The sequence below is a fragment of the Parasteatoda tepidariorum genome, chromosome 10, assembly GCF_982258835.1.
Source record: "Parasteatoda tepidariorum strain Cologne lab strain chromosome 10, Ptep-v5.0, whole genome shotgun sequence".
Classification (NCBI taxonomy): Eukaryota; Metazoa; Arthropoda; class Arachnida; order Araneae; family Theridiidae; genus Parasteatoda; species Parasteatoda tepidariorum.
Genome location: NC_141764.1, coordinates 42,038,079 through 42,064,364, shown reverse-complemented (window position 1 = coordinate 42,064,364; position 26,286 = coordinate 42,038,079). Strand labels below are relative to the sequence as shown.

Genomic DNA, 26,286 nt, shown 5'->3' with positions numbered 1-26,286 from the left:
CCAGTACAAAAGTAAATTTTTTTTGTATTCAAACATAGTACATTACATACTAGGGAGGTGGACAAAACAAAAATAAGATTTTCCTCTTTTTGACAACTGTATGATCTTTCAATATTTCTATTTTGAACCATACTTTCATACTCAAAAAAGCAATGGTGCTTTTTTCAGTGAAATCATTGAAAATCTATACTAGGTAATCTATGATACACCGAGCACTTCTTTTTATATTCCAAAAATCAAAGCGGAGCTTATATTTTTTTCTGAATTTATCCTCGTAAAAAAGAAATGAAATTAAAAACCATTTATACGAGTTAGTTCAAATACTGTTTTTTTTTCTTCAAATAATTGCTGGTGTAATACATTCCAAAATACATGATTTGCTTGCATTTATGATGGAAAAAAAACTACATGTTTCAGAAGGGAAAAAAAACTATTGTGTTAAGCAGCCCTAATGAACTCATTTAAAGTTTTATAAGATTTAAAAAATACTTTTTTAAACCCTAAGTTGTCGCCTGATTTTATTGTGTTCTACTAAAATCCTCCTCTTTTGGGGGCATTCTTTTTTAAATATATGCAGGGAATTTTATCTCTTTAATGCAGAAGTGTTGTTCTCAAACAGAGCCAGTAGTAAAACGGGAACAATTACCGTGCAAGACACGTCTTATTCTTGGAGGGAATTTCTTGTCCTAAGTGGCTACTTTTAACAAAAGAAACAAGTGGACTGAATTTCTTTTTCTCAACTCCACCAAATCCTGGAGTCGTAAAACAAGCGAAATGAGATACGGGGCGCCGAGAAGAATCGCGAAATAGGTCTTAGACCCATAAAAATAAGTCGTTTTGGTTGAAAGAACGTCTTGGATGGTAAACCCTCTTCTATTATTGTTGAAAGACAATATAGATATAAGCGTTTGGATGAAACAAACTATCATGAATGTAAACGTTTTGTTAGTCAAGCATTTAATTGTTACGTGAACAAAAAGTTCGTTTTAATGGGAAACGATAATGGAGGATTCTTAAAAAATAGCGGAGTTAATTGATAATGTACTCCTTAGTGTTATTGGAGAGAAATTATTAAGTATTTTAAATAGATATTTCTAAATAGAAACATTATGAATTAAAAAAATAATGGCATCATTGATTTTAATTTGGTTTTTCATTCATACTTCACAAATAATTTTTTAAACGTTCCAAAAAACTATTTGGAGTTTAAAATTTAATATATGTTCCTCAAAATCTTTCTATGGAATGCAATTTTAAATATTTTTGTTTGCAACAAATTTTCAAAATTCGAATTCATTAAAGATTGATTTTCTAGATTAATTAAAAATAATTAAATATTTTTGCCGAGAATAATTCAGAACTTATTACCAGGACATCAGCATTATTAGCTAATGGGACTATTAAGAACTTTTTTTATGGAAATTTTAATTTTAACTCTAGATAGTTTGAGATTTTATAATTAGAAAAAGTTCTTGACAAAAGTACAGAATATACTTTTTGATACAAAACATAATAAAACAATTTATCTAAATAGATCAATACTTGAAATATAATTTCATGAAGATATATTTTTGCAGTTTTTGAGAAATTTTCACCGGTAAAAAAAGCATAAAATAATGTAAGAAAAAGCAATGTTTCAGCACTTGATGTTCAATACGGTTCAAAAATGCATTTGAAGTTCAATACGGTTCAAAAATGCATTTGAAGTTCAATACGATCGTATCTTGCTTTCCAATTGTGGCTTAAAGAACACCATTTAAATTAGGCTTAAAATACTTTTTAAGTAATAATTTTATAAACATTTTTTGTGCCTCGGACTCCATTGAAATTAATTTAATAATATTTTTTCATTATAGCGACGACTATTTTTTTATATAATATTTAAAGAAACTTGGTATTCTGTGGTTAAGAACCAATATAACTTTTTGAGACGTAATCTTTTACTTAAATAAATTAAGTAATAGTAGTTTGTTCATAATATGTATTTAAACCCTGCATCACTTATTTTGTTTATTATTGAGCAAACATTTATTGGTTTGAGAACGTAAATAATGAAACTTATTCTGAGCAAATATTATGTTTTAAACTATGTCTAAATTAACATAAAAAAAAGCAAAAGCAGAAGATCCATAGGACAACTTAGAGTTCAGAACTTTGAAAAAAATTTCTTTTTGTAAATTCATCTCATGGCAAGGTTTTATTCATCGATACTTATAATAATATTTCGGAATACTTATATTAATATTTTGCATTTAATAAAATATTATAAATTTAAATGAATTTCGCAAAAAACATTTTGTCACGGAAAATTACAATTTTCTTGTTTTCTTGATTTTCAGAGGAAATGCCAACGTTTATTAGAGTTTTTCCGGACCAAATTCACATGCCTGGACAAATGATATCATTGCATTGTTCCGCCAGTGGATCCCCCATTCCTCAGATATTATGGTTCCTTGACGGTGAACAGTTATCAGAATCCCGGCGAGTAAAAACTGGTGATTATGTGCACATTGATGGCTCAGTTATCAGTTACGTAAATATTACAGACTTGGCCGTCTCAGATGGAGGACTATATGGATGTGAAGCGCAGAATGATGTCGGTCTCCTCAGCCATTCTGCTAGAATAGATGTTTTTGGTTCACCGTATATTAGACCAATGGGAAATTTGACCGTAGTGGCAGGCACTACAGTATCAATCCGATGCCCTGTATCGGGATATCCTATTGACAGAACCTACATTGAGAAAAGTAAGTTTGCTCCATTCTTTAGTTATTTTTATTTTTTTTACTTCCATACTAAGCTCATAAATATCATTAATTTATATATATATATATATATATATATATATATATATATATATATATATATATATATATATATATATATATATATATATATATACACTGGTTATCATAAATTAAGGAAAAATCACAAAAATAGCGATAACTCTTTCAAAAGTAAGCCAAACCGTGCAAAATTTGCATATGTTGTCCACTAAGAGTAGCTGAGTAAAATTGCAATATGCAAATTAGTGGCGCTGCACTCGGCTTACGTCATCTGCCTGGAGCATAAAAGTCCAAGTTTGAGAGAAAGCACACAAATTTTACTGTGATTGCGACATTGAAAATCTGAGATAGCCAATTCGTAATAATGACCTCTAGGCATCATTTGCCTGAAGAACTACGATGGAGAGCCATCGGGAGACTAGAGGCAGGGCAGAGTCAATCAGAAGTGGCCAGATGGCTAAATGTGAGTCCATCTGTGGTTCATAGACTTTGGAGGCAATTTCAAACCACAGATTCGGCATCTAGGAGGTTCAGTCAAGGACGGCCAACTGTTACGACCAGTGCCGATGACCGATATTTGACATTAAGTGCACGCAGGAATAGAACCGCTACTCCGACACATCTTAGATCCTCTCTTGCTGCAGCCACCGGAAGGTTGGTGTCAACGTCAACTGTGCGCAGAAGGCTCCACGAAGGTGGTCTGTATGCGAGACGACCAGCCATTTGCGTGCCGCTCACATCACGCCATAGGAGAGACCGTTTGCAGTGGGCCCGACAACATGTCCACTGGACGTCAGATCAATGGAGGCCTGTTCTCTTTACGGATGAGTCCAGGTTTAGTCTAGAAAGTGACAGTAGACGTTATTTGATATGGAGAGAACCTGGGACCCGTTATCATCCATCAAACATCCGTGAAAGAGATGCATACGGAAGAGGCAGTGTCTGTGTTTGGGGAGGCATATCCTTAGGAGGGCGCACATACCTCCATGTCTTTCCAAGGGGAACCGTGAATGCTCAGGTTTATCGAGACAACATCCTTGATGCTTATGTGCGCCCATATGCCGGGGCAATTGGTGATTGCTTCCTGTTACAGGACGATAATGCAAGACCACACAGAGCTCGCATTGTTGATGATTATCTTCAACAGGAAACAATTACTCGCATGGAGTGGCCAGCTCGATCCCCGGACTTGAATCCTATCGAGCACGTTTGGGATGCTCTAGGGAGGCGTGTATCTGCCATCAATCCGCCCCCTCAGACCCTTGCCACGCTTGCAACTGCTTTACAAGAGCAATGGCTCTCACTTCCTATTGAACTGATAGACCGCATAATTGAAAGCATCACACATCGCTGTTTGTGCTGTATTGCTTCTAGAGGCAATCATATTCCATATTAAAGGTACTTTTTCTATTGCAAACCAATACTTCCAATTTGTTTATTTTATACATGTGCTAATTTCTATACTACTATTAATGTCTGATAATTTCTTTTTATGTTGTTTAATACCTTACTATGTGTTGTATATTGTGGGTAAGTTTCATAAAATTCCATGTGTAATTTCTTGAGTTATCGCGATTTTTGTGAATTTTCCTTAATTTATGATAACCAGTGTATATATATATATATATATATATATATATATATATATATATATATATATATATATATATATATATATATTATATATATATATATATATATCTATATCTATATATATATATATATATATATATATATATATATATTATATATATATATATATATCTATATCTATATATATATATATATATATATATATATATATATATATATATATATATATATATATATATATATATATATATATATATATATATATTATATATATATATATATATCTATATCTATATATATATATATATATATATATATATATATATATATATATATATATATATATATATATATATATATATATATATATATATATATATATATATATATATATATATATATATATATATATATATATATATATATGTATATATACAACAAAATAAATAAATACAAGAAAACACGAAGAAAGTTAAGAAAAAGAATAAGTTTCATTTATTGAGCATAAGCTGCAAGTAAACAGAACTCATTAGATAAGTTCAAAATGAAGATAAAACAAAGGAAAATTATATACATATGACAAAAAAAGGGGGGAAATAATAATGAAAAAAATAACAAGCAACAAGAAAAAAAAAGGATGAAAATTTTTAAAAAATCTGGAAAATAAAGATATACTCTTTTCATCAGCCCACACGATTATATCCGCATCCTTTTTTGCGGATATAATCGTGTGGGCTGATGAAAAGATTATATTTTTTATACCTTTTATTTTCCTGATTTTTAAAAAATTTTCATCCTTTTTTTTTCTAGTTATTTGCTATTTTTTTCATTATTATTCCCCCCCCCTTTTTTTCATATGTATATAGTTTTCCTTTGTTTCATCTTCATTTTGAACATTATCATTATATGTATATATATATATATATATATATTGTATTATTAGTTTCATACATATATTGAAATTTAAGGAAACCAAATAATCAAATTTCTGTTAATTTTTAAGTATATGCGTACATGTGAACAAAAGAAAATATTAACAATTTTTAGAAAAAAAAAGATCAATGATTTAACCATTTATCTAATTCTATTCCCACTAAAAGTAGTCTTTTAAAAAAGTTTCTTCCTGAGAGCTAATTTTGTATTATTTAGAAAAGAGTTCTGTTGCAAATGATTACGATATTCACTTCTGTTTCTGTTAATTTTTAAACATATGAGTATGTGTGAACAAAAGAAAATATTAACATTTTTTAGGAAAAAAAATCAATGATTTAACCACTTATCTAATTACATTCCCACTAAAAGTAGTCTTTTAAAAAATATTTTTTCCTGAGTGCTAATTTTGTATTATTAAGAAAGGAGTTTTGTTGCAAATGATTACGATATTAACTTAAAAATTCCATAATGCTGTAATTATTGTCTTAACTGTAAAATAGGACTTTTTTCCGTTCATATTTGAATTTAATCAGACAATTAAGCTAAAATTAAATGAAAGAGCAGGAGCAATCCATCCAGTAAGTTATCAGCCAGCAAACTCCGTTAACACACGCTTCACAAAATAGATCAACCAAATAGCTTCTTTTATCAGAAAATAACCTTAAAAATGATGATTAATGAAAACTCTTATATCGACATGAAACTGAATCCAAAATAAGCTCAAAACAAAAATGATTTTTATCTTTCTGAAAAGAAATCCAAAAAAGGCAATAATTTTTCATTTAAGAATCTATGTTTAAACCATTAAAATTTAATGCAAGATTTAAAATGCAAGTGATATGCGTGAGATTTAAAAATTAATCTAGCATCTACATCATGGATTTCTCATTCCCTTTAATAAAAAAACTCCTCATTTAACAAACAGATTAAACTAGATAAGATATTTAATGACCTAAAAAGGAAAAAGCGAGACTCTGTAAACCGTACATATTCCCACGAATCCCAAACCGTTCATTAATCAAAAACTAGTGTTATAAAAAGAGTAAATATATGGTGTTTTGGAAGAGAAAAGTTTCATAACACGCGGAATGGCTTAAGCTAAGTTAAAAGGCTTCACGTGAGTTACCATCATTAGTAACGCTTTCCGCAGTTTACCGTTAACCGTTAATTCCGCTAATGGGCGAATTTATTATGAATAAATCCTCTAATGAAACCTTTCATTATAAGCGTCAACAACTTGCTCTCAAACGATATCCGTTTTTACGCTACATATCCCAAAAGGTGTTGTGGTTACTTTTTCTTTGATTTTTTTGGAAAGGAAAATAATTTCTATCATTTTTTTTTCAATGGGAATCGGAGATGTAATTTTAAAACAAAAAAAAGTGCGTTTATTAATGAAGAAAACATTTAAGTCTGACTTAAAAACAAGCATAATTTGGTTGCATGGGTTTCTTGCTGTATGTTTTATTATTTCTTTTCTGATTAAAAAATACTTAAAATTTAATGCTGTTTTTTTTAAAGATTTTAGAATAGCCATAGAGCGAATGAAAATAAAAGTTTAGCTACGATTTTAATGTATTCGAAAACAATAATTGTGAATTACTTTTGGATTTTTGGTAAATAATACATCAATAATTAATTCAAAAGTACAACGTATACAAGATGATGTTATCAAAAATGCATGAAATAGATATTTTTATAATTCAAAAATGCAGAAATGTGGAATTTTTATTTTTAATCACTTATGTACTTGACAATTTCTGAAAGAAAAATGATTATTCAATATTTATGTAATAAATAATATCACCTGATTCATAGTTTTCGTTTTAATAATTTTTACGCATAACAAGTAACCGTTTGAACATCGATTCAGTAATTAGTTACAATCGATAATTTAAATTTTTATATTTATTTTTTTAATTTTGGAGCAATCAAAAAAAATTATTTTCTCCTTTTTTGAGAAGCTAACCTTTTTTCATATTATTGTTCCATAATGAATAGATCAAAAAACACGGTTATCAGTGGATCACTGAAGTCAATCATCACTGGTAGAGGTCACTGAGCAGGAGGGTAACCACTTTCTGGTCTGAAAGTGCGCTGTTTCGACTCTCGTTTAACCTAGCGCAAATTGTTCGAATTCGTGCACAGTTTATAAAGATACCAAAACTGGGGAACCATCCTCTAGGCTAAGGATCGAAATTTTGAAAGCATACCTTCGAATCATTCATCTGGATATTTGCCTGACCATAACCAGTTCTTCACTGTGAGCCGTGGTATCTCAAGGGATTGAGCGTTTGCCACCCAGCGAGGTGAGCCGGGTTCGAATCCCAATGATGGCTGCTCGAATCAAATTCCCTACCCGGATCGCTTCGACCACAGTACTAACGTAAAATAGCCTCAGTGGTAGAGGGATCATGGGTTAAGGTTTCCTTGTCGTCAGACTAACCGTGGGAAGTTTTCATGGTTTTCCTCTCCAAGTAATGCAAATGTGGGTCAGTTCCATCAAAAAGTCCCCCACAAAGCAAATTTTCTCCAAGTAATTAATCCTGGAGTTCCCTTGTCTTCTGGATAGGATTCAAAAGGCTACGGCGTTGAACATTGGCAGCCGTAATCTCAAAATTGGGTCTGCTGTTCAATGACGGTTATAAAATAAAATAAATGAAGTTCAGAAGTTGAGCATTCACCTTCCAATCAGGTGAACTGAGTTCGAATCCTAGCAATGGCTGGCCGATGCGAATTCCGCACCCGGATCACACTGACCACAGTGCTGAAGTAAAATATCCCCAGTGGTAGACGGATCATGGGTTAGAGTCCCCGTGCTGTCAGCGTAATCGTCGGAGGTTTTTGAGGTTTTCCTCACCATGTAACGCAAAAGAGGGTTAATCTTCAAAAAAAGTCTTCCCCGAAGTCAAATTTCTCACAATACTTGATCCAGGAGTTCCCTTGTCTTCTGGATCGGGTTTAAAATTATAATGCTATGGAGTTGAACATTAGTAGTAGTAAGTCCAAAGTTAGGTCAGCTGCTCAACGACGCTTATAAAATAAATGAAATGTTTCCACTAACTTTATATTGTTTGTTAAATTTGAGTTCTTTATACTTTAATACTTTACAGTATTTACTTTAATACTTTCTTTATACTTTAATACTTTACAGTATTTACTTTAATACTTTCTTTATACTTTAATACTTTACAATATTTATTGTTAATTAAATAATATGAGCCAATAAATATTGTTATTTAAATTTGTTTACTTTAATACTTTTAATTTGTTTACTTTAATACTATACGTACAGTTTTTATAAGATTTTAAGCACTGGACTGCTCTGATATTTGAAAATTATATATTTTTAGTGAATTAGTATTTTAAGAAGAAGGAGAAAAACAAAATGTACTTTATAACACTTATCAGTTTCCAAGAGTAAATTGAAGAAGATTCAAAACAATGAAAAATAGCCGACGTAACCATTTTCAATTAATCGAAACCGAAAAAATTCATTCGAAGCACATAGTCGTTTCATTGCATTGCATTGCGTATCTGAATAAAATGTAGAAAAGGAATTATTTTAACACCTTATTTCAATTTTGTAAATAAAAAGAAATAGTTTCACACTATTACCCTAAAAGTGAAACGTTTAGAAAAACCATGTTATGTTAAAAATTTAAATTACGAAACTCTTAAGTTCATTTTAAGTTACAAACAATCAGAAATTGAATAAAAAATTTCAAAATTATATTAAATTTAATTTCAACGAAATAATTAAATTTGTTTAACTGAAGTCTGATATGGCAACTTTATTATTCAAGCAGTATCTTTTTGAATAAAAAATATACATTAGTAAAAAGTTTTAAAAAAAAATCAGAAATATATAATAAGTTTAGCTTTACATTCACGATATTCTTGCTCTTTCTTATTTATTTATTTTTTAAAATTCCATCCTTATAAAAGTGCTTTTTCCATTTACGTAGTTTAACCTATAAGAGTATGTGTAACATTTTACGAATTATAAACTATCTAAATTTTATAGATATACAACTTCATGAATATTTTTGAACAAATATATTAAAATAGCATTTTATAGTTATTATAACTTAAAATTTGAAATTTTCCATTAAAAACGAAAGCATATAGAACTATTTAATATAACACAATATTTATCATTCAATTACTTAAAATATTATTTCTTTGATTGGAAGATATTTTAATTTTATTAAATTCAATAGAAATCAAAACTATGTGTCTTAAACATTTTATGTGTTGTGATAAGTACTTAACTACTTTTAACTATACAAGTTTATTAGAATCCTTAAGTTTGATTTCTAATGAAAACATCTCATTGTAGTTAGCTCCACGTACTTTATTTTTATTCTTTTATACTAACTGTTTCCTTAATCAACTGAAAAGGGGGAATCCAATTCGTATCCAACTATGTTGGAAATGTTCGGATTAACATTAATGATTCTTTCTTTAAGAGACTAACAAGATTTGGTAAAGTTTTCGACTAGAAACCAAGTTTAGTTAGGAAAAGTAATTAAGTAAAAGATATCAAATATGTTGCATACTTCAAGTTAAAAAGTGCGAACATTTCAACATTCTCTTATAGAATAATATTTTCGGAAATTTATTAAAGTCTATTCCTTTATATTGTTAACAGAATATTTTATGATAGCTATAAGAAAGTAGTTTTATATATTATTCATAAAGTATGAACTAAAATTTCTTTCGTGTCTAAAAACTGCCTCATCAAGTTACTAAAAGACTAAATTTGTTTTTTTCTCAAACAAAAGGAATGCTAGTTCTATCTTCATAGTAAATAATATAACAACCTTTGTAAACTCTTTATACTGAATTAGTTGAAAAAATAATACATAATTATATTAAAAATGGGTGCATATTAAGCCAATAAGAAGGAATTACTTTATAATAGAAAGGAGCAACGATGTTTGTTTTAAGGACTTAATTTTGAGGAATAATAAAAATTTAAATTTTAATTATAATAAAGAATGATGTTAACAAAGGTTGATATATTATTTACTATGAAGTATAAACTTGCATTTCTTTTGCTTTAAAAACTGCCATATGACGCTGTATATGAAGCAATTATGAAAAATAGCTTTATTTCATTTTCGTTATTACAAGGGAGAATTTTTTTGTAAAGTTACCAAAAAACTGAACTTTATTTTTTTTTTCAAAACGGGAATAAAGTAGTAGTGAATTAGGTAAAAAAACATACATAATTATTTCAAAAACGGGTGCATGTTAAGTTAATATAAAGCAATTACTTCATAATAAAAAGAGGAACAGCAGTGCTTGATTTAAATACTTAATTTTAAGAAAATAAAAAAATCGAAACTATAATAATAACAAATAATGATGTTAATAAGAGTTGATATATTATTAACTATGAAATATGATCTAATATTTCTTTCGTTTCTAAAGTCGGCTGTATAACTTAATCATATTTAAGAAGAATGGTTATATCCTAATTATCATATTTACAACGTTGAAAGTTTTATTAAGTAATAAAAACATAAATTTTTGCTGTTTCATCATTTTCTAAAACTTAAAATAGTAGTAAATTAATTCAAAAATAATAGATAATTATTTCAAAACATTGGTGTATGTTAAGATGATACAAAGCAATTACTTCTTGATATAAACCAACAACAGTGTTTGTTTTAAGCTCTTAATTTTGAGTAATAATAAAAATTAAAAATGTAATAATAACAGAGAACAATATTAATGAGAGTTGATAAATAAGCATTGCTCTTGTAAATACCATTAAATACGGGGTAAATATAGATAGTTTATTGGTAAATATAGCTTGTTTTATTTTCATGTTGGTGAGATTTAGTTTTTCTGAATATTCTTTTGTTTATTAATTGTCATAACAAATTATTTTTCTGATCAATAAAAATGTATGGATAGTTATGATGACAGCTATTTTTATGACATATAGAAAAGAGTTTATATAAATATTTTGCTAAAATATTGGACAGCTAGATATTAAAAAAACGGTGAAAAAATGCACACATTTAAAATGCTCACGAATAAATATGCTTTGACTGAAGCAGCTGAATTCCCGCCAAAGAAACAGTAAACGTCGCAAATAATTTTCATCAAACAAAATAACTTTTGGCAGAAAATATCATATTTCCTTATGTTCTGGAATTTTTTATTATTGACCAGGATTTTTTTAAAGTATTCTTTATGACAGAGCTGCAGAAAACTGTTCACCTTTAAAATATATCGGATACCATTTTCTGTTTCCTTTAAAATCTTATAGTTCCAGCTGAAAATACTTGAAGTTTTTAACTGAATGTTGTAAGTGATACGTTTCTCATTGAACAAAAATATTAGATAGGATATAATATCCTTTTTTTTTCAAATTTTATACTTGTTATTTTTTAGTATATATGAATGCATGAATCGGATTTAAGTTTATTGAAATAATGAAAGAGTATCTTCAAATATTAAAGTCCCAACACAAAAAGATAACAATCAACCTTATAACAGCACGTATGCTAAAACAAAAAATGTCCTATCGGCCTTAAAATAAGTTAAGATGCGAGAAAACCAAAATAAAAATGAATTTTTTTTTTCTTTTTTTTTTCAAAAAGTAAAAATTTATAAAAAATCACTTATTATTTTTTTCAAGTATTTTTAATAACATGCACTTTAATGTTAATATTACTAACCAATGAAACATGAAATGAGGGCTAAAAAAAGACAAGAGAAACAAGTAAAAATAATTATGATTTTTTTATATTACAAGTTATATTTTTTATATTATTTTTTTATATTTATATTACGAATATGAATAAAAAAATATTTTTGGAAAACATTTTATTAACATTTGTAAGTATTTCAAATCATGTTTTCTAGTTAGAATAGCTTGTATTCGTAATCTATTATACTATTATATGTAACAGTCATGCGAATTTAAAAACGAAATTAAAAAAAGTTAAAAGACTAGCAGTACTTAACTGTGACACATACATTAGTGAGTCGAAAAATATTAATGTAATTAAAAAATTTTAAAATAATTCATTATCTACAAATTGGAGATTAACTCTGAATATTTTATTTATTTCAAAATACACTAAAATATATAAAATAAATTGCATTACTTTTTACGTTGTACCATTTTGCCACATGGAGAAAGTGAATGTTATTTAATTTGGGCATAAACGTGTTCCGGTTGTATTTTCGAATGAATCATCAACTTATTCTTTTTAATCGCGTTTTGTTGCCTCATCATATTCTATAAAATTTGAAGATCAGGAAAATTTACGGGGGAAAATTGTAATTTTTCACATAAAACTTGTGGTTACACAAGTATTTCCCCATGCTAATCAAATTTAGTATTTAAAGAAATCAATTAAATTTCAAACTCTTCAGTGATCAGATTGAACATAAGTCGCAATAAAATTTTTTATAACTTTATCATCAATAGTTAGGTACGTGCTTCTTTGTTTTCGAATGACAATGCATAATAATAGCGAATAAGAAATTTTTTAAAAATAAAGCGGATAAATAAACTTAACCAGCTTTTTTTCAACGATCTTTTATTTACTTTTCTCATTATTACTATGATAAGCGTATTAACGAAATATTTTTATTGTAAACACTTACTGACTTTTCAATCACTTTGCTTGTTACAAAGATTCTATAAAATATATCCCCATAAAACATTCAATAAAACTACACATTCCATAAAACAAATCATATTTCAAATTTTTACTGCTTGCAAGAGCTATCAATGCCTAGGCGGAGAAAAAGTAAGATTACAAAAATGATGGAGAAAAGAATTCATGCAGCCTAGACAAAAATAATCTAGGACTAACTCATGATAGGAATCACTGTAGTTTCTCTTATCTCAAGGAAAGAACGTGTTCGAGAATGCTTCTTCAGTTAAAAAAGTTGGAAAAAAAAGAGATGCCTGGGAGGAAAGGATGTGCGTGCCGGGATTCTGAGAGGATGGGGAAGATGGAAATCATAGATGCGGAATGAGGTACTTCAGTTATGACCAGTAAATAAGACGGAAGATGTTCGCATAAGATGAGTTGTAGAAAGTATGCCCTTTACTATAGTAATGGCTTCCTCTTAACTAAAAAAATAGAATGAACTGAGAGAGTGCACGAATGTTTGTGTGCGGGGAAAGAGGAGCTATTAAGTAAGGATGTTCAAATGGTCATCATCCTTAGGAGTGATGTGAATCACATTTTTATATCTCTTCTGCATTTATATTCCAAGAATGTTGGTTGTGATTATTTAGAATGGTGCGCTCGTCTCAAAAAGATGCAGAACAATTTTACCGCTGGAGTGTTTTTAAATGATAACGCAAACACCGTTTATGTCCCGCTTAAAACTTACATTTTTAATATTTTTCTTATTTCCAGTATGGTAAAAATACATCTTAAATCCTAGTGTTTACTTTTGACTATGTTTGAAGAGCTATAGTTTTAAGGTTTATCATTTTGTGCAAATTTTAACCATATAATATAGTATTCCGGAAGAAAAAAAACTTATACTTTTATTTATTGAATACTGTTAGTTCAAACTTTTGTTTAAAAATTGCCTTTTATAAATTTCAAAACTTTTACCTCGTCTAAACATTTGGTATAAAAACTTTTAACATTTTCTTGACGAAATAACTCAAACAATAAACTGCCATGTATATTTTTTATAAATAAAAGCTATCTAAAAAATTACGAAATGATATCGGGCATGCAAAAAGAATAAATAAACAAACATAGAATCATGTTATTGCAAATGTCATAAGAGGTTGTTTAAAATATGCAGAACCTCTAGTAGAGTTATATTTATAATATAACAGGAAACAAAACACTCCAGATCATTATATTTATTAGTCACATGCTACAAACGCTAAACTGCTACTGGAGTTATTTTCAAGATGCATCGACGCACGTTTGACATCCACGTTGAATTGAACGGAGTACCTATTCTCAAAGATATCTCGAACCATCCATTTGCCACAACATTTCTTCCAACTTAGTCTTTCGGCGATGAAACAAATGTATCATACACAAGTCCTTTTAAATATCTCCATGATCTAAAACATTTGGAAACAGATCTGGTGACTGACGAATAGATATTGAATCATTAAGCATATCTTGTAAACTGACATTATCATTCAGCATATCTGGTAAACTGACATTATCATTCAGCATATCTGGTAAAACGACATTATCATTCAGCATATCTGGTAAAATGACATTATCATTCAGCATATCTGGTAAAATGACATTATCATTCAGCATATCTGGTCGAACCTACTTCGATAAATGCAAGCATGAAATCTTTCTGAAGGAATGTATGTATCAAGTAAACGCTAACCCCACATTCTGGATAAATTTGAATTGTGAGGCATGCGTACGTGTAGTATCTGAATTTTGATCCATCCAAGTATGCACGTTGTGGAAGTTCGTCACCCTGTTCAGTGAGAACATAGCTTTAGGATTAAGAGAACACATACTGTGGAGTTTTGATTTTCATCATTTCCTTGCAAAAATCGCAGTGCAAATTCCATGTGATCTGTGTAATCTTTGAGTTCCAGTACATGGACCCCGGTGCAAAGGAAAATGATGCAATTCTTCTCCATGTGCTATTCGGAAGATGGTTCTCTGAGAAATGTAGGTGTCTATAAAACACGTAAATTTGATGAATGATTTACATTTCAGTTATTACAAAATGTTTTCCTCAAAAATCAACCAGAGTTGTTCATTGGTGACCTGGGCAAGGTGCGTGAGTCAGCTCTGTAAAAATTTCAATTCAGAATGGCAAATAATGTGTTCAGTTTCCCGTCTATTGCAGTTGAATCTGCACTAAACAAAATTCATGTCAGACATATTACAGTACGTGTAACTAACCATTTTAGCTCCCAATTCATCCACGGCTTGAATGAAGATTATCTCCGTTTTCGCAGATCTTATTTGTGTAACAGCGCTCTCTCATGGATCTGGAATCATCTAATCACTTTCCCTACCCTAGATTTATTTTTGTTGTATACCTGATTCACCATAAAGTTATTTACAACCCGAAGGTGAAGATATTTGACCTGTTCCTGACCTTTATCTGGCATATGTCTCAGTATATTTCGGAAAGATTTTCTGAGCCATGATAAAACGAAACATTAACGAATAAAAAGCGTGGTGCACGTGTTGAAGTAAACTTTTTAAAGAATGATTTTCTTTTAAATTTCATAATTGTTCGTATGTCAAAGCCTAAAGGAACGTCAGTAGGCCCATATCAATAATCCTAAAACTGACCTTTTTCAGTGTACCTTTCTTTATAAACTACTTCTATCGCTTCGGTAATTTTCGGAGCTATTTGAGATTTACTATTTGAGATATTATTATTATATTAGTTCTATGTTGTGATAATGCTTTAGCGTTAACAGGAATACTGTTTGATTTACGAAAGATTTTTGCTCAAAAATGATTGAAAATTTTAAAAATTAAAAGTTCTAAGTTCATTATTGGTTTTAAAAAAAATCTGCCAAAAGTTACCAGTTATCAGAGTGTAAACATGTATTTGTAAATATTGTATGATAAAAACTAAAGCAATATTTTGTTTAGATATAAAAATGTACATCGGAAAAGGTCAGTTTTAGTATTGCCCTACCGATTCCCCTTAAAAGCTGTTTTTTGTATTATAAATTTAGTAAATTTTGATCGTATAGCATTTCACATAGAAATATGAGCTCCCTAATGGTATGTGTGGTGTGGCTAAATCAAAAAGGGGGGTGACTAACATTAAGTCAAATTAAGATTAAATAAAATTTAGATACTAATTATGTAAAGGCCGAAAAAGTATAAATGGTGCACAGAGGAAGTGGGTGCAAACTTTAAGGTAAGCGCAACAAAGGAGCATGCTGAAAAAAAGGAAGAGAAAACAACTTATACTGTAAAATTACTCACCAGACTCATAGTTAATGATGCAGAAAATCATAGTTTATTTATAAAATAACATTTAAAAACAGGTAAAAATGCTTGGCAAACATGCCAACACCAGAAATCTCGGCCTAAGCCGCAAAAACTAAACAAAACTACAATTGAGAAAAAAAAAAAAACTGCTACTGACTATTTCTTCATTATGAAGATAGGGGAGAAAACTCTCGCCAAAAAAATTAAACTTTTGCGAATAACCATTTGGTTGGCTGGAGAAGGATCAGAGGGGCAAATCACAGAGCAGCAAATATTGGCCAACTGGCGAAATTAATTGTTAAGCTCCATGCCAAACATGAAGCGGGGTTGTCTAAAGTGGTGATACACCTGGCAAAGAATTTTGTGGAATGTTCTGGAACATTCTTGGCGCCATCATAAGATCAAAAGGGGCGCTTTGCATTTGATGCAAGCCGAAACGTGGGAAAGGTGACTTGGTGTTATTCTTCTCCATCCAACAATAGGGGTTTGCTGGCTGGACATACATCTTGCTGTCAGCAAGTAACAAAAGGAGGAATCTTCTTTTAAAGGAAGAACATAAATGCAGAAAAAGATTACTTTCCCAAGGTTACAAAACAAATTGAGGCTTAAAACTTAAATATTACATGAAATATATTGCAAAGAATTATTGAATACTGATAAATAAATAACATTAATTACAAGTGTAAAAGGAAGAAATTAAAAAAGCATATAATTAAAAGTTTATCACAAATTTAACAGTTACAATTATTTAAGCGTTTAATACATTATTAACAAATTAACAATTAACAAATGATTATTAAATTAGATGAATGATGATGATTAAATAAATTAAGATGATTAGATAATTAGAATTAAGCCGAATTAACAATTAGAATTAACAATTAACGTAAATTAGAATTAACAATTGATTTTACTTAATATGTAGTATACCATACTACATATATTCCCCCCAGATACAGAAAAAAAGGTGAAGCCTTTTTGTACAAAAACTAAATTCAGGACAGCAGGATCTGAAAATAAACAAATGCCAAAACAATTAATATATCCAATGCAATAATGGGAAGACAAAAATCAGAAGCTGGGAAAAAGGTAAAAATTTGCATCCAACAAAAATTAAAAAAAAAACTTGAATAAATACTTAATTGACAACACACAAATACACTACACTGAAAAAAAAAAACTTGGTGAGATGTTAAGTTGTTTTCAATGAATAATGGCAACACAAAGTCTAAAAAAAAATATATATACACAAAAAAGGAAAAAGGTTTACAAAATTCATCTGAAAAGCAAAAGTATTAGTGCTTGAGAATGAAATTCGTGAAAAGTCACAATTCGGGAGGGAGTCCATGTCAAGAAGAACTAATCAAGTAAGACAGATAAAAATATGTACTGCTCCTGTAGCTGTGCACCTTGATCTCAAACAACACATCCAACCATTTAGCTGCTATTAATTTGACGAAATACCACAGTTCAGTGAATCCAGAAGTCAACCATATATGATGCACGGTGAACTATGAAACACCGACATTGAGTTGCCACTAATTTGACGAAACCACACAGTTCAATGAAACCAGTAGGAGCACGATATGAGACTATGTGAACGAAGAAACATTGTCATTAAATAAGAGGCCAAGATTACCTCAGTATAAAACGGCAGGATCATGCCTCAGGAGCCGTTAGTAGACAATACACACATCAGGAATATCCAGAAGAGGGATATAGTCATCAGGGATGAAGACAGTTCGAGATAGCAGATACACTGACCACTTCCAGATAAGGTCTGGCAAAAGACAACTGGCAGAAGTCCAGATGAGGGATAGCAACATCAGGGATGAAGACAGTACAAGGTAGCAGATACACTGACCACTTTCAGATAAAGTCTGGCAAAAGTCCAGATGAGGGATAGCAACATCAGGGATGAAGACAGTACAAGGTAGCAGATACACTGACCACTTTCAGATAAAGTCTGGCAACGACAACTAGCAAAAGTCCAGATGAGGGGTACAGACATCAGGGATGAAGACAGTTCAAGGTAGCACCAGAAGACAGAGCCGAGCAGTACAGTTTGTGTTGTTGTAGTAAGTTCTGACTCATATGTTCATACAAATATTGAAAACAATTTATATTAGCTCAAACAAAGATATATGCATAAAAACAATACTTATAGACAAGTAAGTATAAACAAAAAATGAGAATAATGTACACTAAAAAATTTAGACTTTGTGTTAGACCAACAAGGTTTAGAACATGTCTCCAAAAAAGGTTGCATGAAAATGCATATAAAAATGACAAATAGAAGATTGGGATAAAACCATTACTTAAAATTAAATGCAGTATTAAAATTGCATTAAAGGTTATTTGTATAGTACCACATTCCAAAATAAACAAGGAAAACCTAATTGTATTAGGAAAAATCCAAAGTAATAATTAAAGTCACTTAAGTTACAAAATGTTTACATGAATAGTTGAGTAAAAACAAACTAAGAAAATAGGTAAAAAGTATTGCCCTGAGTTGATAAAAAATTTAACAAGAAAGTGATTAATTAATTAATGATTCTGAAACAAACGTTTCGATCACAACATTCCCAAAAAAAATCTTGTCAGGCCTGATAAGATGTCACATGTACGCCAGCGTAGCAGAGACATCCCAAAATTTTATGGGGGTTCGCAAGCAAAACATTAGTAAAAATCACACAAACAGTTATTTGAATTAAACATGTGAACGAAGAAAGTATCTAGTATTTTGTTGAGGTAATTTATTACTGGTAGCACACAGAGATGTTTTTCTATGTGGGGCTAACCTTAGACGGTTTGCATGAATTTTAAACACAGGAGCATTAGGATTAGATAAAAATTGGATACTAAAATTAACATCATTATGTTTTGTAATGATGGTGTATGAACCATTGAATTTGGGATTAAAAGAATCTTTGGATTTCAAATATACAATATCATTTACTTCGAATTTACGAAGTTTAGCTTTCCTTTCAAACTTACTGTTTTGATCAGTCTGATTCTGCCTTAAAGAAGTATAAGCATTACTATAATAATTATTTAGATCATTTAAAACCTGAGAAACATAAGAAGCTTGGTCTAAACTTATAAGTTTATTGTTAGAATTTTGGTATGTGTCAAAGAAAATACTCATTTCACGACCAAAATGAAGCATGTTAGGGCTATATCCTGTGGCAGGATGAATAGCACTATTATAGATTTGTTGGTGAATTAAGAGGGCAGATTGAATAGAAATTCCTTGTTCTCGCAAGGCAATCAATGAGGATTTTAAGGAAGTGTTTATTCTTTCTGAAACTGAGTTCAGTTGAGGGTGCCCTGAAGTGGTACCTTAATACCTAGTTCAGAATTTATAGTATGAAACACTTCACAATTAAATTGAGTTCCAAGATCACTTAAAATCATGGTAACTCTACCAAACAATGACATATAATTTAACAAATGTTGGACCATAGTATTAGCAGTTAAGTTCCTTAAGTGATATAATACAGTAAACTTACTGAAGTGATCAATAACAGTTAACACATGCCCAGTATCTTTAATAGGTCCAACAATATCAATACTAATAAAATCCCCAGGGCGAGTAGGTAGGTACACATTTTTTAAGGGGGCTGGTTTGACAGAATAATGTTTGATGCGAATACATGCATCACAAGATAACACATAGTTTAACGTGTCAGCATAGTAGCCTTTCCAATAAAATCTTTTTGACAATAACTCAAAAGTTTTCTTGACACCTGTATGAGATACATGAGTAATTTCCAAAACCTTAGGTCTGAGAGACTTGGGCACAACTATTAAATCAGCATAATCATTCTTATTATATTCTTTATGAAACATGAGTAGCTTAGTATCAGGGGATATAAAATATTTATCAATAATTTTAGTGTTTAAGTTATTATCATTTAATTTAGTAATGATATCATTAAGTTCTTGATCTTTGGTTTGATTGTCCTTAAAGGTTTCATTAGATATTTCAAACTTAGGGTCAGTTTGAGTAACACACACTAACTCATTATTTTTAGGATCAGAAAAAGGTACAATTAGGGATTCAGTATTATCAAAATCATTAAAATTACAGTCTTCTCTTAAATCAGGATTTTGGCATCGACTAAAATAGTCAGCTAGAACATTACAAGAACCGGGTACATATTTAAAATCAAAAGTGTACTCACTTAATAAAAGAAGCCAACGCGTTATAATGTCAGCAGGTGAAGTAGATTTTTTGTAGTATTTAAGGGGTTTCGAATCAGATAGAACTGTGAATGATTTGTTGTATAAATAGTACTTGAATGCTGTTATACCCTTAACAATGGCGAGCAACTCCAACTTTATAGCAGGATAATTTTTCTCACCCTTATTTAATGATTTGCTAAAATAACCTACTGGATGAAAACCATCCTCATATTCTTGTAATAACACAGCAGAAACTGCCATTTTACTTGCATCAGTGTTTAAAAAGAATTTCTTAGAAAAGTCAGGTAATTTGACAAACGGCTTGTTAAAAAAAATATCCTGTAAGGATTTAAATGCATCTTGATGCTGTTGGGTCCATTTAAATGAAATATTCTTCTTCGTAAGATCAGTTAAAACACCAGTTAATTCTGCAAAGTTGGGTATCAATGAGCGATAAAATCCGCATAAACCTAGAAATCGTTTAACTTGTTTTACTGTTTTTGGAGCAGCAAAATTAGTGATTTTAGCAATATTAAATTCAACAGGTGAAATTATGTTTTTGGCAATACGAAAACCTAAATAATCTATTTCTTGTTCAAAAAATCTACATTTAGAGGGAGTAAGAGTTACATTATATTTACTTAAAATGTTTAACACAGCTTTAACTTTACCCATCATGTCATCAAATTCATTGGCACAGATGATAAAATCATCTTGGTAGGCATAAATATGCTCAATACCATGTGCTTTTAACTCATCAATAATTTTGTCAACGAAAGCTTGAAAGGTACTGGCACTAGTCTTGAGACCAAAAGGTAGTCGTTTGTTAGAATATGTACCAAAGGGTGTAGTAAATGTTAACACCTCCTGAAGTTCATCAGGTACCATTATTTGATTATAAGCACTTTTAAAATCTACTTTTGAATAATATTGAAACTGAGAAATATTGTTAATTAGAGTCGAAATCTTGGGAAGAGGGTACGTTGAATTTTCTATTATGGAATTAAGTAACCTAAAGTCTAAAGCAAGTCTATATTTGTTTTGATTAGAAGAATCAGTATCTTTTTTCTTTACTAAAACCATGGGTGAAGCCCAGCTAGAAACATTTCTTTCAATAATATTAGCATTCATTAACTCAGTGAGTTCATTTTTTACAATATCCTGTAAAGCTTGTGGTATATCATAAGGTAAGGTTTTAATAGGGTTATTGGATTTTAACTTAATACTAGGTTCGACTAAATCGGTACAGCCAAGTGTGGCAACAGATTTTGAAAAACAAGCATAATTATTTAATAATATATCAGCAATAACATGTTTTTGAGATTCATTTAAATTATCAAGGTAAAAATCATTAATAGACAACTCTAATTTTCGTCTTTCAAGCATTTCAGGTGAAGCTTGAATCAAATTTACATACTCATTATTGACATTTTGGTTATCAAGATTATTTTTAACATCAAAATCACTAGAAATTGATCCAATTTTGCAAGACTTATTTAAATGAATCGGTGATGCACTTCTGTTATATATTAATACATGAAATGAATTTTGGGTTAAATTATGAACACTTGGATGCATCAATAAATCATTATGATTAATAAGGGGAGTAAACAAAATGTCATTATTTAAAAATTTGTCATTATCAGTAGAGACATTGATGAAAACACTTTCATTAGGATCAATAACAACCTTATTAGTTAAATGAACATGTGATATTACATTTTGAACATTTTTGTGTTCAGACAAAGGTAAGGCAAAAGGTAATTTAAAAGAGTCAAAAATCAATTCATTATTCCTAGAATCTATAATTATGTTATATTTGGATATTATATCATATCCAATGATACCTTGAAAATGAGAAGTATTAAATTTAGATACAAAAAAATGATGCTTAAACTGACTATTACTGATTTTAAAGGAAATTTGAGCACATGATAAAAAATTAAGTTCAGAGTTTAAGGTAGAAATTTTAACATTTCTAGATAAATATTTAACTTTAGTTACTAATTTAATTTGGTCAAAAATATCTTTAGGCATTAATGAAATAGAAGCACCAGAATCAATTAAAAAGGTGAACTTTTTATCACCAAACATTATATCAATAAGTGGCAAATTACATTTGTTTTCACTAAATAAATTAAACAAGGTTGTCTCATTAGACATTGGATTTAAGAAGTCAGATATTTTTGTTTTACCATCACCCATAGTGTGATTTAAATACTCAGAAGGTTGATCAGACTGATCAGAAACAGGGGTTCGTTTAGTTTGAAAAGGGACCACAGTTTGCCTACAATGTGGTCCCGACACTAGTTTAAATTGGGACGACCTTGATTTTGTGGTCTTCGGTTATTACTTGAACCACTACTTCTGTTAGGATTTTGCCCAGAACCCTGCAAGTTCAAGTATTGGTAACATCGAGCCATAATATGACCATTTCTCCCACAAAAATGACATACAACTCGTTGTCTAGCATTGTTATTTTGGGTTCTCACATTAGATGTTGTGAATTGAGGACAATTTTTTAGACAATGGTCAGGAGATTTGCATAGAGGACATAAATTTACTGCCTCTTGAACAATAGTAGTCAATTGCTTAATTTGATCTTTAAGCATTTCGATTTCAGAGCATTGGTCCATATTTTGGGTTTTATTTAGAACATTAACTGCAGCATTAGTATGTGGTGCAGAGCAGGAAGATATTATTTCTGCCTTATTTACAATTGCCATGAAATCTGAAGGATCCTCAAAGGCTAGTTGAGTCTTTATGCTAGGAGATATAGCATTTAAGAATTGAATTGACTTAATTTTGTTTAATGCAGCTGCATCATTAATAAAAGCATATGCCTGATGGGCTGCTGACTCAAGTCTATGGGCAAAATTTCTTATCGTTTCATTATGAAACATGTTTAGATCATTAAATTCAGCAATAGCTGAGGCCTCATTTTTTGTTGCACAAAAGAAATTTTGAAGGATTTTTACTGCTTCCTCAAAAGAATTGAGGCCTAGGCAACTAGGAGAAGTTGCAAAAAAGGTAAGTGCAGCACCCTTTAACTTGGACTTAAGGAAAATAAGGGCTGCCTGATTATTCCATTTGTTAAGTGCCTTAAGTTCCCTTACTTGGGACAAAAACCAGTTTAAAGTACTGGGATCCCCATAAAATGGGTCAATATTAAAGTGATATTCTCTTGAAGTTGGAATAACCTCACTCTGAGGGTCTGCTTGCCTAGTCCTTGGCATAATTAAAATATTCAAATACCAATAATTAAAAAAATGCTTAGATAAAAAATTTTAATTATCTACCCCTAAATAAATTTATGAAAAACATGAAATAAAAAACACCATCATAAAAGTGCACACTTAAAACATAAAAAAAATGGAGACATAATCTAAACTATTCAAAAATTTCCTTTTCACCAATGATGCATCTCAAATAAAAACATTTAAAATAAATATAAAATAAACATAAGTACAATGATCGAATGAAAAGAGGTGCATCATTGAGTTTTCAGCATGTCAACTGTTGCAAACGCGGCACCAAATATTATGTGGTGTGGCTAAATCAAAAAGGGGGGTGACTAACATTAAGTCAAATTAAGATTAAATAAAATTTAGATACTAATTATGTAAAGGCCGAAAAAGTATAAATGGTGCACAGAGGAAGTGGGTGCAAACTTTAAGGTAAGCGCAACAAAGGAGCATGCTGAAAAAAAGGAAGAGAAAACAACTTATACTGTAAAATTACTCACCAGACTCATAGTTAATGATGCAGAAAATCATAGTTTATTTATAAAATAACATTTAAAAACAGGTAAAAATGCTTGGCAAACATGCCAACACCAGAAATCTCAGCCTAAGCCGCAAAAACTAAACAAAACTACAATTGAGAAAAAAAAAAAAACTGCTACTGACTATTTCTTCATTATGAAGATAGGGGAGAAAACTCTCGCCAAAAAAATTAAACTTTTGCGAATAACCATTTGGTTGGCTGGAGAAGGATCAGAGGGGCAAATCACAGAGCTGCAAATATTGGCCAACTGGCGAAATTAATTGTTAAGCTCCATGCCAAACATGAAGCGGGGTTGTCTAAAGTGGTGATACACCTGGCAAAGAATTTTGTGGAATGTTCTGGAACATTCTTGGCGCCATCATAAGATCAAAAGGGGCGCTTTGCATTTGATGCAAGCCGAAACGTGGGAAAGGTGACTTGGTGTTATTCTTCTCCATCCAACAATAGGGGTTTGCTGGCTGGACATACATCTTGCTGTCAGCAAGTAACAAAAGGAGGAATCTTCTTTTAAAGGAAGAACATAAATGCAGAAAAAGATTACTTTCCCAAGGTTACAAAACAAATTGAGGCTTAAAACTTAAATATTACATGAAATATATTGCAAAGAATTATTGAATACTGATAAATAAATAACATTAATTACAAGTGTAAAAGGAAGAAATTAAAAAAGCATACAATTAAAAGTTTATCACAAATTTAACAGTTACAATTATTTAAGCGTTTAATACATTATTAACAAATTAACAATTAACAAATGATTATTAAATTAGATGAATGATGATGATTAAATAAATTAAGATGATTAGATAATTAGAATTAAGCCGAATTAACAATTAGAATTAACAATTAACGTAAATTAGAATTAACAATTGATTTTACTTAATATGTAGTATACCATACTACAGTATGAAATATTAAGAACTTAACAATTTTTTTTCGTAAAATCTCTCAGGATTTCTAAATGTTTTTAGAAGATGGTTTCATCTTATATCATATTCGTAGAAATAACTTAATCCGCAGAAAAGCTAAAAGGAATGCTTTCAACCAAAAAGCTCATTTCTAAGCTTTAAAGACGTAAGACTAAAAGCAGATTTGTCTTCTGTAAAAAGTGATATATTTATTAATAACTTTACGAAATAGGAAAAGAGTTATTGATAAAATGAAATAAAAATTGAGAAGTTTCAATAAACTTAATACATACATTACGTAATGCAAAATTTTAGTGATAGTTAATGCTGATTTAATAAAAACACACTATACATAAAATCAGCAAATGTACATGAAAAAAATCTTAAGAGTTTACGGAAAAAGGTACCAGCATTTCTAGTACTTGTTCTTCTAATTTTGAATGTAACATTTACTGTGAAAATTTATGGTAGAAAATAATAGAAAAATTATAATTATAAGATAACCTTTACAGTGACAAGATTCGATCCCAGGGAACCTGTTTATAAACTAATGTCCGCATTATAGACAGTTTTAAAACCAGATAAAGTTCGCTGTTGAACTGCTCATAATGTGATAGTGAATAGAAATAAATCAACCTGGACCCATATTGACATTAATTCTAGCGTTTTATTTTACAATTCATGGTGTAACTCATAGCTCTAATAGTGCAGTTGACTTTAAATTTTAGTAATATTTTCCATAAATGTCCCCTCATTTTTTTCTACATTGAGGATTATGGTTAAGGACAGTATTATTTTTTTAGAAATTAAATTGTCTGAGTGGCAATTGTGTAACTTACAACTACATCTGCTTTTTCTTTTCTGGATTTGGATTTTTATTAAACCAGTTGTTATCCAATTAGTACAGACTACGATCAAGTTGCAATTCTTTTTCACTTTATCACGCTTGCTCAAAATTAATTTCCTTCATTAGTTTCCACTTGCATGATAATCTTTTTTTTTAATTGAAGGAAAAATACTTACTTAAATGTTATTGAAATACTTTTATATACTTGTTAATTTTAAGCGACAACTCAAAATATTTATTCGTCTGTCACCAACAGTAAACATATCTGATTGGAATCAATAATAGTATGTGGGGTT

General features: G+C 30.0%; 1 protein-coding gene across 11 annotated transcripts in view; it reads left to right on the top strand.

Annotated features, from left to right (window-relative positions):
- LOC107441504 (cell adhesion molecule Dscam1) overlaps nucleotides 1-26,286 on the top strand; it is a 434,487-nt gene that overhangs the window by 176,754 nt on the left and 231,447 nt on the right. For all 11 annotated transcript variants that reach the window (XR_015429993.1, XR_015429992.1, XR_015429995.1 and 8 more), the window contains exon 7: nucleotides 2,340-2,747. Coding sequence is in view for 7 of the 11 variants with exons in the window: in XM_087154077.1 (XP_087010203.1) it covers nucleotides 2,340-2,747 (408 nt within the window). In the remaining 4 variants the exon portion in view is untranslated. The remainder of the gene's footprint in view (nucleotides 1-2,339; nucleotides 2,748-26,286) is intronic.